Below are 14,392 nucleotides of genomic sequence, written 5' to 3'. Positions count from 1 at the left end.
TTATTTATATTTTGCACAGAGTGCAACAAAAAAACAGTACTCCTTTACTGGAATCCTAGCCCAGGGTTTTCTAAGTGACATTTTAAGGAAAATCCATAATTAAGGCACCATATAATCCATACTTTTAAAAGTGTCATACATGTATGCATGATTGTATCAGTGGTTGTCTAGAAAAAGCTCTATTATATATACAAGACAACACAGAAACAAGATTATGCAGGACATTGATTTTGTACTTCACAGAAATTTAGATCCATGCAAAAATCAACTGAGACTGTGAAACTCTGACTTCTGGGTCACCTAGAGGTCTGTCCCCCCCTCGGTGATTGCCTACCCACCTGTAATCCGCATTTGTGTTTCACAATGATGCCATGTGGAACTCTTTAAGAAAAAAATACAATAGCAGTTATTTCTAAAAAGGTCCAGCTGAACAAACTTCACCTCACAAACATGTAGGGTAGCCTGAGATCGTAAATAAATGCATATAACTAATGTGATGACAACCATTTGTCTGTGGACTACAGTTGAGAAGAGTTCTGCTCATCTGCTTCAAGCAGTTTTACTTAATGCTGTAGATTTTGTGCAGGAATTGCTGGTCTCACAGCATTGATCATTAAGTCTTTTTTTGTACTGTGACTTTTGTGTTGTTAGATCAATACAACCCTTAAAAACTACAAACTTACCAGCAATTCCTTTACGTTTTGTATCCGTTAGTCATTAAGACCCCAAAATATATCAAAAAATACCATTACAGCCCTTTTAGACAATGTGAAAATAACCCTCAGCTTACATGTTAAAATATATTAGTTTTAGAACTCCATAATTTGCACTTTGCATGAGAAGTGTCTTTATGAACATGGACATAAATCAGTCAGATGTACCTGATAAATAAAACACCTGTTTATTTACACAAATATTTTCAAATACTAGTCTTCTACATAAGGACATAAAAATATATACAGTGATGTAGGGACTCAAACTGCTCCGTGTTCAGGTCAATGTATACATGTTCTGATTTATTTGCATTTTCAGGTTTTGAGATGAAAAACAAAAAAAAGATGCGTATTTACAGCAGGGATTAAAACTTACACTTTCAAACTCTGGCACTAAAACACTGGGGAAAACTCTACTCTTCAAGTGCTATTCAACCTCAATACTTCCCTCAACATGTTGGTGAAAGTCAACTATTACTCATCACAAAGCTTTACCCATGTCACTACACTTTACAGAACTGAACTTCCCTCCAACACTAACAGCACTCCAGTCACCTGCAGAAAGTTATTGTATCATGTTGTCATCTTTATCAATATAACCCACATTGCGTTACAGTGTCTCCATGAGTAGCTCTCGCATAACAAAAACTAGGTTTGGTCAGTCTCTTCTTCCAACCAACTGAGTAAACTTTGGTTATGTCTTGAAATAATTCAAGAAAAGCCACTTGAAGTAATTCAAGGAAGTGGAAAGCAGCACGTTTGAGGAACCATTTCTTTGAGAACCTGAATGAACCTTACCTGGCTTCTTTAAGAGTTCATTGTACAACACTAGAGTGGATCGAACCACTTATCCAGCAATCCAACACATTTCAATATAAAACTAATTAATAACAAGGGATGACGTGGCGGGGGAGTCGCATATCAAAAGAAGACTGGTTATCTGGTTTGGTAAGAAAGGCAAGACGAAACGACTCAGGCAGAGAAAGTGTTGAAGTGTCATTGTGTTCACATACACCTGGAGCACAGAACAGCACCAAACACTTCCAAAATGCTGTGATCTGGAGGGTGTTTACACTCATCTAGGTATATTATGTGTTCTCATCAGGTTTTGTTTTTGACTGTGCTGCAGTAGTAAACTATACAGGATGTGCTCCTTTTGGTCCTGATGGCCAACAACTTTCTTTTGCCTTCTGCTGATGAACTTATTGACCACTGCCTTCACAATCCAAACTAAAACATGCTGTTGAGACCCCGAATCAGCCGTGGATGAAACTCCCTCTCTGACTCATCACCACACACACAAACACACACTCCTTTGTATTCACTCGTGGGGAAAAATGAAAGGAATACCTGTATATTTCAGTTACACAGAACATTCATTTCAGTTGTCAGGTTAACATGTTCATTCAAGGAGGAAAAGGAAAAAACATTTTTCTTTTCTTAGACGACGGCGTCCTCCAGCACGGCGGTTGGTTGGGTGCGGTCACACCAGGATAGGTTTGATGTGGTGAGGGCTGGCAGAGTGGCACCTGTCTAGTTTCTCCCCCCGGGCTGGGTGATGGTGGTGGGTAAGGGGAGAGTGGGTGTAGATTTGGGTGGAGTGTCACTGTGGGGCGCCAACAGCAGCGGGCACCGGAGTGCTCAGGACGTTGGTGGCAGCAGACAGGACTGGCGAGCCAGTGAGAGGGCCCAGGGCAGTGGAGGCTGGCAAGGCAGAGATACCTGAGGGAGGAGAAGTCAGAGACATTAGGGAAAAAAAAACCACATTGTTCATGTTCAGTAACCAGACAAACAAAGGGGGTGTGGTGAACTTGGGCTGGGCTTGCAAATCAATACCCCAAGACACATTTGGGGCGGGCAGTACTGTTTTGTGTTTTCCTCGCTGTTTTAACACTACGTCACGGACATGCACCGTCATGATCGCCATTGCAGTCGCCAATCTCACTACAATCAGCATTACCGTAGGCTGCCAGCTACCACTAGCTACAGCACCAGTAGCTAGCAGGATTGCAAACTCGACACGGTGAAAACAGATGGTAGGCTGTAATATGTGTGTGTTTTGAATGCGTTTTAAATTAAAATAAACTGAAATACTGTTGAAATAACTTGTATACACGTTTTTTTTTAAATAAATAGCTATAGAAAAGTTTACGGTAAATAGTAGATTTTTCATAATTGCAGGCTGCCTGCAGGTAGAGACAATGGAGCCATCAAGACTGATCTCTTGCACCTTGGAAGGCTGTGCAACAGCTACTTAGGCTGCCCCCCAATTCTGTCTCCCCATCTTACCATTATTTTATAGTCTCTCAGGTTTTTGCTCTTTGTTTTTCCTTCACAACAGCAAATATACATTCAGTATTGCAATCACAGACCAGGAGATTAATTTGTTCTCCTGTCTGACAGCCTGAGATGTGAAAAGATTTGACTAAAATGTACAGTATAATTTATCCATAATGTTGCGTGTGATCCCAGGTGAACCAGGAAGCAGCTCTGGAACATTTGCAGGATGTCAACAACAACAACTTCATAATTGTCTTTTGTTCTCACTTCCAAATCAGTGGCTTGGATAATCAGATTAAACGGTGGAAGTATAGAAAACCTGTCTGATCACCTGCGTTCGTTGTCGTAACACTCTGTTCAGGGATCTTAGTAAGTAGAAAAAAGTATTAGTAACCTGAGAAGGACTGATAAACAAATAGGATCTAAAAAAATGTGTTTACAGTTTGCACCAACAAAAAAATCACTGTGCATTAAATATGATGTTGCCATAAATGTTGCAGGACAGTATAATCACTTCATAGCATGTTTGTGTGTTCTTACCAGTGATCATGCTAGCTGTGCTAACGGCTGGGTTTCCACTGGGCAGGTTGGCTGATCCGGCCACACGAGACTGATCTTTCACAATGGGGACTGTGGGAACAAAAATAAAGGAAATCACTTTTTGCTTATGCCGATTGTAATTTAACACTTCAATACTAAAACACATTTTTAAAGGCTTACAGAAGTAAGGGTGATCCATGGCCTCGCGGGCAGTCAGCCGAGCCTGGTGGTCGTAGCGCAGAAGCTTGTCGAGGAAATCCAGAGCCTCAGGGCTGACCAGGTGCTGGTTCTCACTGTGGACAAAGCGCTCCCACCGCTTACGAGAATGCCTAGAGATTAAAGAAAGAAAGATGAGAGTGTGGTTAATATTCAGTCATAATCCATTACAACTGCAACAAGATCGCTGTTTTAGCATACAGTCACTCTCACATACATCAAGGCTGAGGATATTTGCAGTAGAAACTAGGATGCTGGATTTGGCTCCTGGCCATTTAAAACTGCTGACTAAATTGTAAGGAGTCCGAGCCTAAGCAGCCATAAATCACCCGAGAACTGTATTTCCTATCTTCAAAGGGGCTCCTGCTGGTCCAGCCATATTCACTGGGAGGCTGCCGAGTGCAGTTACACATTCTCTTGCCCGGTTTCAGGGCTCATTCCTAAAACCTTTCCTACTTGGTCCCACCCCCTGCTTAAAAACCCTTCTCTGCATGGCAATGCAAAGCTCTGGTGGGAGCAGTGCCATGAGCATCCAGTCCAGGCACTAACTGAACTAGTTAATCTGTCCAATTAGAAACTCTGTAGATCAGTGACCGTACAGGCAGCCCGACAACATCGAGAGGGAAAACCAGCATAGATCCATATAAAGTGTTTTATCACAATTCATTGTGTTTTTTGTACAGTAACCAATATGACTGGTCTCCAGAAACACACCAACTTCATGAACCTTGACCTCGACTCAAAAGCCACGTCATCACAATGTGTGTGTAAGGTTTTCGATGATGAGGCAAGACGTGCAGCTTCCACAATAAGCATACATAAGAATTCTGCTTTAACTACAGCATTACTTTTCTTTTTTTAACCTAGAGCACAAAATAAAGTTATTTGTCAAAAAAGTATTTGCTAGGCTTCATGGCTAATCAACATTTACAGAAATATATGAATTATTGTAAAGATGCAGAAATACACTGGAGTAGGGCATTAAAGTTCAATGTTGATAGTATGACTCTTTTTCCTCCAGCACAAGTGTCAAATAAAAGACTACATAGACAAGACATCATCGACATCATCATCATCATCATCATCATCATCATATCACTGCAGTAAGATCTCTCACCTTCCCAGTATGTCATTGAAGCGAGGTTCCAGCTCAATATTGTACTTGTCGATGTAATCGTAGAGGTCTTCAGTCCCCAGAACCTTGGCTATTCTCACCAACTGCAGGAGCACAAACAGATTATTAGCTCTGTACAACAGTCTTAAACTCTTTCAGAGACAATTCCATGTTGAAACCAGACGAGTCAGTTTTAGGAAATACTTGGTGGTTGACCGTTTCACAAGATCTTTCACCAGAAATGACCGTCTATACATGTTGGTGTTGTTTTTAAAAAACATTGATCCACAAGAATCTTGAACAAAACTACTTTCGGGGAGAGCATGTCATAGATTGCAATTAATGTAGCTGCAGTTTAAATCCTCATGAGCCAGCCCTACTTTGTGTTTACCTGGTCATAGTTGTCATGGCCATGGAAGAAGGGCTCCTTCCTGAAGATCATGCTCGCCAACATGCAGCCCAAGCTCCACATATCCAGACTGTAGTCATACATCTGAAACACACACAGACGAAGCCTTAGAAAGGAGCACAGCAGAGAGCTCTAAGAACACAAACTTGCATTCATTATATCGGGGTTGTGTGAATCCTAGGTGAGGAGATGGCAAGCTAGGTAAGGGATAAAGTGACTACAAACCGGCTGGTACGAGCAAAAGAAATGCTGTATAACAAGAGTTTCATTATAAAAAACATGGATATACAGATAGTTCTACAGATAGGTTGTGTCAGTCAGTAGCTATGGCGGAAAATTTCCTGTACCTCCTTTGTCGACAAGAGCATATACTGCTAAAGAAGCAAAAAGAAGGAAGAGCTTGGAGGAGAAAAAAGATAGAAAGAAAGCCCTAAATAAAAAGAGGGATCAGACGAGTGGGAGTGTAAGGGGCTGAAGAGCGATGCAGAGGTTGCCCTGTTCCTTCTTGACAGGTAACGGTAGCTCTGACGATAACAGCTAACGGTAGCACTAAGTTTCAACTTTTTTGGAATAAACAGCATCTCTCTCTCTCCTTGCCTCGGTGCTATAGAGAGACTCACCGCACAACAGTTGCAAAATGTGCGGTGTAGCAGAGTTATACAGAGAGGCAGAATGTTTTTTCCATTGGAATGTTCATGTTGCTTACTGCCATACAAGATCTTTCTGGCACGTCCTTTGCTTTTTATTGGTCTGGATTATCAGGTGCTTAAAACATGTCAGATACACCTAAAGCAAACAAGTCCACAGTTGTACCTGATAGTCCACCAGGAGCTCTGGACCTTTAAAGTAGCGGGAGGCGACTCTGACGTTGTACTCCTGCCCTGGGTGGTAAAACTCAGCCAGTCCCCAGTCGATGAGACGCAACTACAGAAAAAGAAATAAAGCAAACATCAACTACAAGCAGACAGTGTATGTATTAGTGTTAAGAGACTTATTTGTCACACATAACTGATTTACTTTATCCAAAAACACAATTGTTAAAAAGAACAGAAGCAGGGAGATCAGTCAAAGCAAAAAGCAAAACAACAGTAAACAATTGTAATTTTTATAGCTGACTGTTCTTGGTGTATTGGCTGAGGTTGGGGCGACCATGACTGCGTTTATAACTCACCTTACGGTGTTCATGGTCAATCATCACATTATGCGGTTTCACATCTCTGTGCATGATTCCCATGCTGTGGCAGTAGTCCAGGGCCTGCAGACAAAAGAGAAAGGAGTTTTTTTTATCCATGTGTCTGAAGGTTATCTTCCACATTACGTCCAAAACAGACAGATTATAAAAATCTTCTGCATACTTGACACACACAATGTTGATGGTCCAAACAGAGGTCTGGAATGGTACTTGTGCCCAAATGTGCAAAAAGTGGAAGTAAAACATTTGCTCCCCTCCCCCAGGATATTTAGAGGTTATAAATTATGAGCTAGGAGGCGGCTGAAACATGGAGAACTCACCTTGAGGATTTCGTACATGTAGAACCGGATGTCATAGTCTGTCAGGGTCTGGTACAGTTGCTGAGAACAAAATAAAGTCAAAATGGTTACGTGGTAATGTTTTGCAGTAAACTGATAGCAGCAGCACACATTCATGTTGCAGTCATTCATAACTTAGATCTGTTAGACTGTGCCAGTGATTGAGGATAGAACCAGAAGATGGCTGACCTTCTGGCACCGAAGACATAGCACTGGACTTTAATATCCCTCCATCACATACACACACGTGTATGGAAAAACAACGAGTATGCCAAGAAAGGAGGCTTCTGTAGTCGTACACAAGGCTTTATAGAGTAAAGACAAGTTCAGTTCCTACCTTGAAGTCTGTGTTGTTAACATGTTCAAAGACCAAGGCGGGCGTCCGAGACTGAAAACATCAAAGGTTGTATTTTTAATATGTACAGTTTCAACAAACAATATGTACCACTAGGCCCAGTTAAAGTCACATATTTGATAAAACAGCAACATTGTTATAAGCGATAGCACTAAAAGCTAGCTCTGTTCAAACTAAGCCACACTGTGAGCAACACTTGGGCACCATCTCCAAATGTCCGAGTTCAAGTTTGTCTTATTTTGATCTCATAAACAGGTTCACAAGCTTGATCATTGATGAGGTGGAAAACAGTCAGTGTCCATATCTTTATATTTATTTCATCGCACATTATTCAACATTTAGTAGATGTCCTGGCAATTTTTCAACTGCAAGCCTATGGCCAGATATGGCCAAACCAACGAGGTGATGCCTAACTTTTGCAGAAGACAGACAATAAGAGGCCTTAAAGACAGTCACTGCAATAAATGTAATAACTCATTTTAATGTGCTTTTGAGCACTTGCCAGCTGTCTATCAATGTTTTGACAATTAAAGCAGGGGAAAGCTGTTTTTTTGGAAAATGGAAAGAATAAAATAAAAAACTCCAGAATTTGTAAATACAGCCATCCTCCTGCAGCTCTCCCCTCTCTGTAAGCCTGACCCAGCCGTTGAGCACACTGTCATATGCATGAGCATCTTGAAATGCTTTGCAGATATTGACATGTTTTACTGCGTTTATTGGCTCTTTTTGATAAGTCTGCCCTCCTCCTCATGGGTAGCTTCAAAGTGTAGGTAGGTGTTGCCAATGCTAGAATAGCAACTTTGTCTGTTGGATTTTCCACCTTTGAATCTGGCTTTGAGTTTTTCGACCTGAAGGGACGTGCAAGCGCATCTGTCTCAGAGCCAAGACTGACAAAAGTAGGAGGGGAGGGGGTGTTTTGTTTGAGGAAAACAGAAATAGATAAAAAATAAAAAGTATGATCATTTAGTGTTTATGTATATAAAAAGACTGCATTTATCTGGTTATAATTCCCTGTATTTTTTTTTTATATTACAATTAATATCGCAGAACAAATAACATTCCAATGTCACTAAATGGTATAGTCTATATCGGGCAGACCTATTTCAAACAGGTGTTTTTTTATTGATGAATGCCAGTGTTGTATAATTGAACAAGGGGTTAATCTACTAATTGTTTTAGTGCTATACAGGGAAAGGGTGCTTTCTAAACAGGGCTCTCCACAGGTTTTACAAGGCTGGGAAGTAGCAGACGTGGGCTACACTTAATGATTATTTTAATATTCAATACTGAGATGTCAATATTAAACAGAATAGCAGCAAAACCATAAATTTGAACAGCAACAACACCAAATGCTGGGCAAGTTTCCTTGACACACAACCGATGAACTATCAACCTTTTTATAGTTGTGTGACTTTTTGAAGACTGTTTTTGAGGAGGACAAACATCAGTCAACGGTAAAAACAGCAGGATGACACAAAAGTGTTATTTGCATAATCTTCACCGTTGGTGAAATGTGCTGAAACATGAACAGGTATGTACAAAACAGACCTTTAGTTCCTTGTTTAGTATTTAGCTTCACTTCCTCTGTTCCTGGAACTTGTTGACTGTGAAGAACTAATGAGCTTCCGAGATTTACCCTGCTGTTTTGTGTTGACCCTGACAGCGTGGCATGCTGCTCTTGACTACCATGAAGCAAATGTATAGTGAATACAACAAAACAGTCATCTGGTCAGTCTGATGGACTTTGAGGATTTTTAATATTTCACCAATGTAATTACAGGTTGCATTTAACATATAAGAATAAAAGTAGTGCTGTTGTAGGCAATTGGTTCTTTTTCCCACTGCAAAATTTAGACTAATTTGAAATATTTCATAAAAATAAAGTCTTTATACAGAGTCTAAACGTATTTTTGCATGTAGGTCAGAGCAGAGATCTTTTACATTCTGTAATGAAGATGGCAGTCCTGCATCATTATAATATATTAATAGTTAAATTATTTGGAGAGAGCCCTGACACAACACAGAAATACAAGGCTGCGTAACTGATTAGATACATCTAAGCTATCTAACTTCAGTACTTACAGACACATACTTCCCGAGCACAAGTGAAATGGATACGCTTGCACAGCTGGCGGGCTCACCAAACTATTGGTCCAGCAATGATATTTCAGAACCCCAACGTACAGTTTATGTTTTCATAAAATGGAAATCAGGTCAGCAGGAAAACAAAAGAAAAATATAGTGTAATTATGGCCTCTGCTGTAGCCATGACATAAAAATCAAGCGTTCAATAAATCAATGAACTGTACTTACGACTGGGTCTTTCACAATATCGATGAGCGAGATAATGTTTGGACCTCCTCGTAGGTTTTCCAAAATCTTGATCTCACGCTTGATCTTCTTTTTCTTCACAGGCTGAAGGTAAAAGGATGAGGCAGTTAGTCAGGTGGAATTATAGCATTCAAGCGTTCAATTAAAGCCACTGACTTGATTGAGGCATATGTCTGTGTATTGATTTACCTTGAGAATCTTGACCACCACCTTCTCATTATTGGTGATGTTGATCGCCTCAAAGACCTCACTGTACTTGCCACGTCCTAGCTTCCGAACCAACTGAAAGTCATCCTGGTTTCTGTGAGAAAAAGATCACAACAGAACATTAGCTGGGTTGAGGAGATGTCCAGCAGTATGCTACAAATACTGTGTGAGGGTCAATAAGGTATTTACCCCCATTCAACCACGTGGGACTCATAGTCCCAGTACTCCCTGGGCCGATGAGTGTTGACCTCAGTGTACACCCTGGCCCGGCTCGGCACGGGTCCTGACATGTCCGACAGCTTGGCAGAGATGGTGGGGAGATCTTACTGCAGTAGATGACAGTTGATGTACAGGAAGGAGGGGTGGGAGGGAGGGAGGAAGAGGAGGGAAGGTAGGGGGTGAGGGGGGAAGCTGATCCCAACAGGGCAAAGGGTTTGGGGGGGGGGGGCTTTGCCTGAGGACGGGGAGGGGAAGGGGCCACCACGGGCACGGTGGGATAGCTGTCAAAGAAGTTGGGAAAGGAAAATAAAGATTAGAGAAATTGAATTCCTGATCTACTATGCTACATCACAGTGTCTTTGAACACCAATTGCCAGTAACAATATCAAATAAATTAAAGCTCAAATCTTAACACCAGTGAATGTTTAGCACTGTGCCTGAAAAAAATATATCAGCCAGTGACGTCTGCCATTCACATATGACAACTTCAAAATCACGATAGGCGATTTCTTGGTTCAGGGGGGCGCAGTTATGATTTTTAACTGCGTCATTTAATACAGAACAATACAGGACCAACAACATGGCAGGCTGTAAACAAAACGGGTCTAAAAATGACTACAAAACTAACTGATGGAAGAGGACAGGGGCGACGGAAACATAGCAGCTGGACCCTGAACAGTACAAGGTAGGGCAAGTGTGTGGACTTCATAAAGTCATGTAACTTTCCTGACTGTGTAAATCTAATTTCTTTACAGAACGGATGTAGAAGAAAGACATTAAAATGCCACATGAAAACATAACTCATTCAGCTTGAAAAAGGAGTTTAGTGTTGCACTGAACTCAATAACAAAAAAGACTGTATACCGTTGGCCACAGTTAGTTCGTCTGACCAATCCTACTAAATATGTTCTTTTAAGTTCATCAACAAGCTAAATATTTATAAAGTACAAGAATGCGTCCTGATATGCATTTATAAAATCCCCTCGGACCAAGTGAGGTTTTCTGTGGGGTTGCTGTCACAGTCCGCCAAAGAGTCAATCACAGTGCACTAAAGCAGAGAAAGTTGTCACGTAATGTTAACACAATCTGGTTCAAAAGTGGTTTACGACTTCACTGGTATCCATCACCAGAGTAGAAACGGCAGAGCAGCAGACTGAATGGAGACCTGCCGTCCTGCTTCACTTTGCAATCAGTTTTTATTAACCTCCCAGGCTTCCATCTCAGTTTTGTGGCTTGTGATAATTTGGGACTGGGTTGATATAGTGTAGAGCCTGCCTAGCTGTTGCTTCTGCGTTGCTCTGTTTACAATGACCAAGCTACACAACAAAAGTACAATGATTCAACCGGGTAGTTATTCACTCTGGACAGAGTAAGCATGTGTTTTAAGCATTTTTGATTTATGGTCCAGATGAATCCTATAGAAAATGTCAGCCAAACCCAATTATAGCTAACACTAACAATGAGAGCATTGATTAGTATTAGCATCTATAAGTACCATTAATAGTACCATTATTAATCTCTGTATGGAATCCTTTTTGACACACATTGAGATTGAGCATTTTAAACTCAATCTGAAACTGTTTTTGAAGAGGGCTCAGTCAGGTAAGCCTAGTCATGTTTGATTTTGTGCTTCCCTTTATTGTAGGATATTTTGTATCCTGTTTTATTGCTGTTGAGTCTGTTTTGTACTGTCTCCTGTGTATTTGTTGCTTATTTCAGGTATTTTAAAAGGCCCATCTAGGGACAGGCACTGCAAATTAGCCAAGGCTATAAACGCTGTAGCGTGTGGCATCGGTTTACTCCTGTCACACTTGTCCCTGTACAAATAAACATGAAATAAATAAATCCTATTACTATTATCAATAATTTAATCAACACCTTTCTAATAGTAGGATTCATTGCACAACAGCTACATACATTGCATTAGTCTTTGCCAAGTGTCAAATCATAACTTGCCAGTGAATGATACTGTTTCATTAGGTTGCACATTAGTCTCCAGCATGGCTACAAACATCCACAGTTTAAGTGGTCGCCGTCCTATCTGTACTCTCTTTCTTATTATTGTAAAAGCCAGTATTTGAGTGCCCCAGCTGTTACATTAAGAATTGTGGCAGACCCACTGCTGAATGTTTCCATTTTTGATAAACAATGGCAAACTGTTATGAACATTTTTGTTTTCCCTATTGTACCGCAAAAGGTACAGAAAGGTGGCCCAAAAAAGAGATACCAACAGATGAATTGTATGTACAGTGAGCTACACAACAAAAAAATGAAGAATGCACAACTGAAAATCAATTTGGCTTTGTGCTCAGCCTCCAGAAAATCAGGCTCTCCAAGTCCATGTGACACATAATGACATATTGTTCAATAGGGGTGCAAGGATTAGTCAACGCTGTCGACAAAAATCGATAAATTGTCGATAAGTCGTTGTCAAGCATGTTTTCATGCTGTGTGTGGACATATCATTTTCAGGAGCTGAGTTGCTCAGGGGTAAGCCATCTGGCACCCTTAGTCCGCTGAGAGTTGCCCATGCAAAACAGCGACCAGGAAGCGACAAGTAAACAAAACATAGCAGCGGCCAACATAACACTATCGTGTCCTCGAGCTTCTATAGTCTGGGAGCATTTCACCCTCAAAGAAAAGCATTGCCTGCAAGATTTTATAAGCGGACCTTGCTTATCACAGGAGCATGTCAGTAATATGTGAGAATTTGAAGAAAAGGCACATTGGACTTGTGGATGATGCAGGCAAGATTTGCCCAGATAAGGTACTTAGCTACTCAGCTGGTTAACGTTAGCTATGGAAGGAGTTGTATTGTTTTTTAACATTAATATAACAGTGTAATGCTATAGAAAGAACCTGACGCATCTATTTTTTTTAAACACCTACTGTGACATTCAACTTGAAAGTCCTAAGTTACAGCCACACTGTGTGATTTTTCTCTCATTTACATTTATATTCCCTCACCTTAAACACTTTTTTTTCTCCTTCTCATCTTTTGTACTTCCTCCTTTTATTTATCTGTTGTATCAGTTGGAGTCAAATCAGCCACAAAGTATAAATATTTCTTTAAAAGAATAACTTATTTAGTCTCTTTATAGGTAGTTTGCACATGCTTAAAAGAACCTCCAACTAAATGTAAAAGCTGACAGTTATGTAAGAGCCATCAATCAATTGTGCAATTAATTATCCGACTAGTCAACTAATCGTTTCAATAATCGATGACTCGTCGACTAACAAAATAGTTGTCAGTTGTCGACTAGCATTGCTGTACAGGATTTGCACTTACGTTACCTTAATAAGACAAATATCAACTGACTTGGCCATCATAAAGTTAAAAACGGTTATTTCTTCCGTTGATAAAAGCAAGAAAAAAGTGATTGTAACGTTAAGACCTTAGTATTTAGTGCTACCCACAAAGACACCATCATGCAACATGATTGAAGACCTCCGGATCGACCGATTCAACTCCTCCATCGGGCATTCATCTCAGCTAGCTAGCTAGCCCTATCAGCGATAAATTTCTTGGCATGTTAGCTCTTACAAAAATGCCGTAACCGTTTTGCTTCAAGAAGCACAGAAATGATGGTGAGAGCCATGTGTGCTCATTTTAAATATAACGTGTTACACTTATTCACTCTAATTTATGCGATATTCGTGGTGTTAACGTAATGTCGACATTAAAATAAAAGCTAATGATGTAATTGTGAATTGTTAAAATATTATTTCAGCCACTGGTTAAGCAACATTATATATATACATTTTCCGATAACTAGAACAGTCGCATATTAGTAAGATAATTTGATCATCCGGCCGGAATGGCTTTCAGTGTGAGCAGAAGGTGTTTGTAACTTATGCGGGCCCAAGTTGTTAGCCTGCTAACCTGAGCACGCTAACGTACGCGCTCGCGAGCTTCCGCCGTGGATCTATATTTTACAAAGATTGTGAGTCGGCACTATCAACAACAGAGTAACACTGGAGTGAATATTTACCCCCTTGAGCAACACGACAACCGAAATGCTTCCCGATAAGCAGTGTTTCGTCAGGCAACGGTCCTTGCCTCCCTCCTTCGCCGGTGTGTCTATGCCAGTGTGTGATTTCTGCTGTATCAGAGACAATATGGCTGACCACCGCCGCCACCTACGTCCCCGAGTACTGCAACGGAAGCTGTGGAGGGACAAATCACTAACTGCAAAGTAGCCTTCTGCTGCTTCTTTTGCTTTGAGTTTTAATGGCTGTTGGCAAACCAGCTTAAAGGTGCATTACCGCCACCTAGTCGACTGGAGTGTGGAGCTGTCGTTTGGCAGGAAATAGGTTAATGGTAATGATAATTAAATAATTTAATTTTCTCTATAATTCCGATTTCTCTTAAGTACTTGACTAGAAGACTGTGAACCGTACATTATGTTTTTCCTAGCAGATTCCCCAATGTAATATTGCTTTTTACATGAGTAAGCTCTGATTTTAATTCCCTTCTT

At 40.6% G+C, this 14,392-nt stretch overlaps 1 protein-coding gene and 1 non-coding gene across 3 annotated transcripts; both read right to left on the bottom strand.

Moving 5' to 3' along the window:
• Positions 1-885: 885 nt before the first annotated feature.
• LOC138605638 (casein kinase II subunit alpha) lies at positions 886-14,023 on the bottom strand. Of its 2 annotated transcripts, XM_069678020.1 has the most exons (14): positions 13,907-14,023; positions 9,885-10,195; positions 9,678-9,789; positions 9,471-9,572; positions 7,140-7,190; positions 6,785-6,844; positions 6,444-6,527; positions 6,086-6,196; positions 5,255-5,356; positions 4,867-4,967; positions 3,714-3,862; positions 3,534-3,623; positions 3,325-3,358; positions 2,371-2,435 (listed from the first exon to the last, which is right to left on the bottom strand). In XM_069678020.1, the coding sequence occupies exons 2-13, from the start codon at positions 9,983-9,985 to the stop codon at positions 3,351-3,353; spliced, it is 1,071 nt and encodes a 356-aa protein (XP_069534121.1). In that variant the 5' UTR covers positions 9,986-10,195; positions 13,907-14,023; the 3' UTR covers positions 2,371-2,435; positions 3,325-3,350. The 2 variants fall into 2 exon arrangements, with proteins under 2 accessions (XP_069534120.1, XP_069534121.1); XM_069678019.1 differs by lacking the exon at positions 3,325-3,358 and having other exon boundaries at positions 886-2,435.
• Positions 6,950-7,086, bottom strand: LOC138606646 (small nucleolar RNA SNORA57). Its single transcript, XR_011309371.1, has one exon. It is a non-coding gene; the product is annotated as a small nucleolar RNA SNORA57 (small nucleolar RNA).
• Positions 14,024-14,392: the final 369 nt, after the last annotated feature.

This window comes from Semicossyphus pulcher, unplaced genomic scaffold, assembly GCF_022749685.1.
Source record: "Semicossyphus pulcher isolate SPU_LCO1_2020_fin unplaced genomic scaffold, fSemPul1.0.p SCAF_3, whole genome shotgun sequence".
NCBI lineage: Eukaryota > Metazoa > Chordata > Actinopteri > Labriformes > Labridae > Semicossyphus > Semicossyphus pulcher.
Note: the sequence above shows the minus strand (reverse complement) of the source record. Positions and strands in the feature narration are given on the sequence as shown.

Bases quoted from the DNA above. Each gene is read 5' to 3' on its own strand.
- LOC138605638 (XM_069678019.1), bottom strand. From the start codon at position 9,985: ATGTCAGGACCCGTGCCGAGCCGGGCCAGGGTGTACACTGAGGTCAAC. The intron at 6,845-7,139 runs GTAGGAACTGAA...TTTTGTTCTCAG, and splicing joins TTAACAACACAGACTTCAAG to CAACTGTACCAGACCCTGAC. The intron at 2,436-3,533 runs GTAAGAACACAC...CTCCTCCCTCAG, and splicing joins CACAGCTAGCATGATCACTG to GTATCTCTGCCTTGCCAGCC.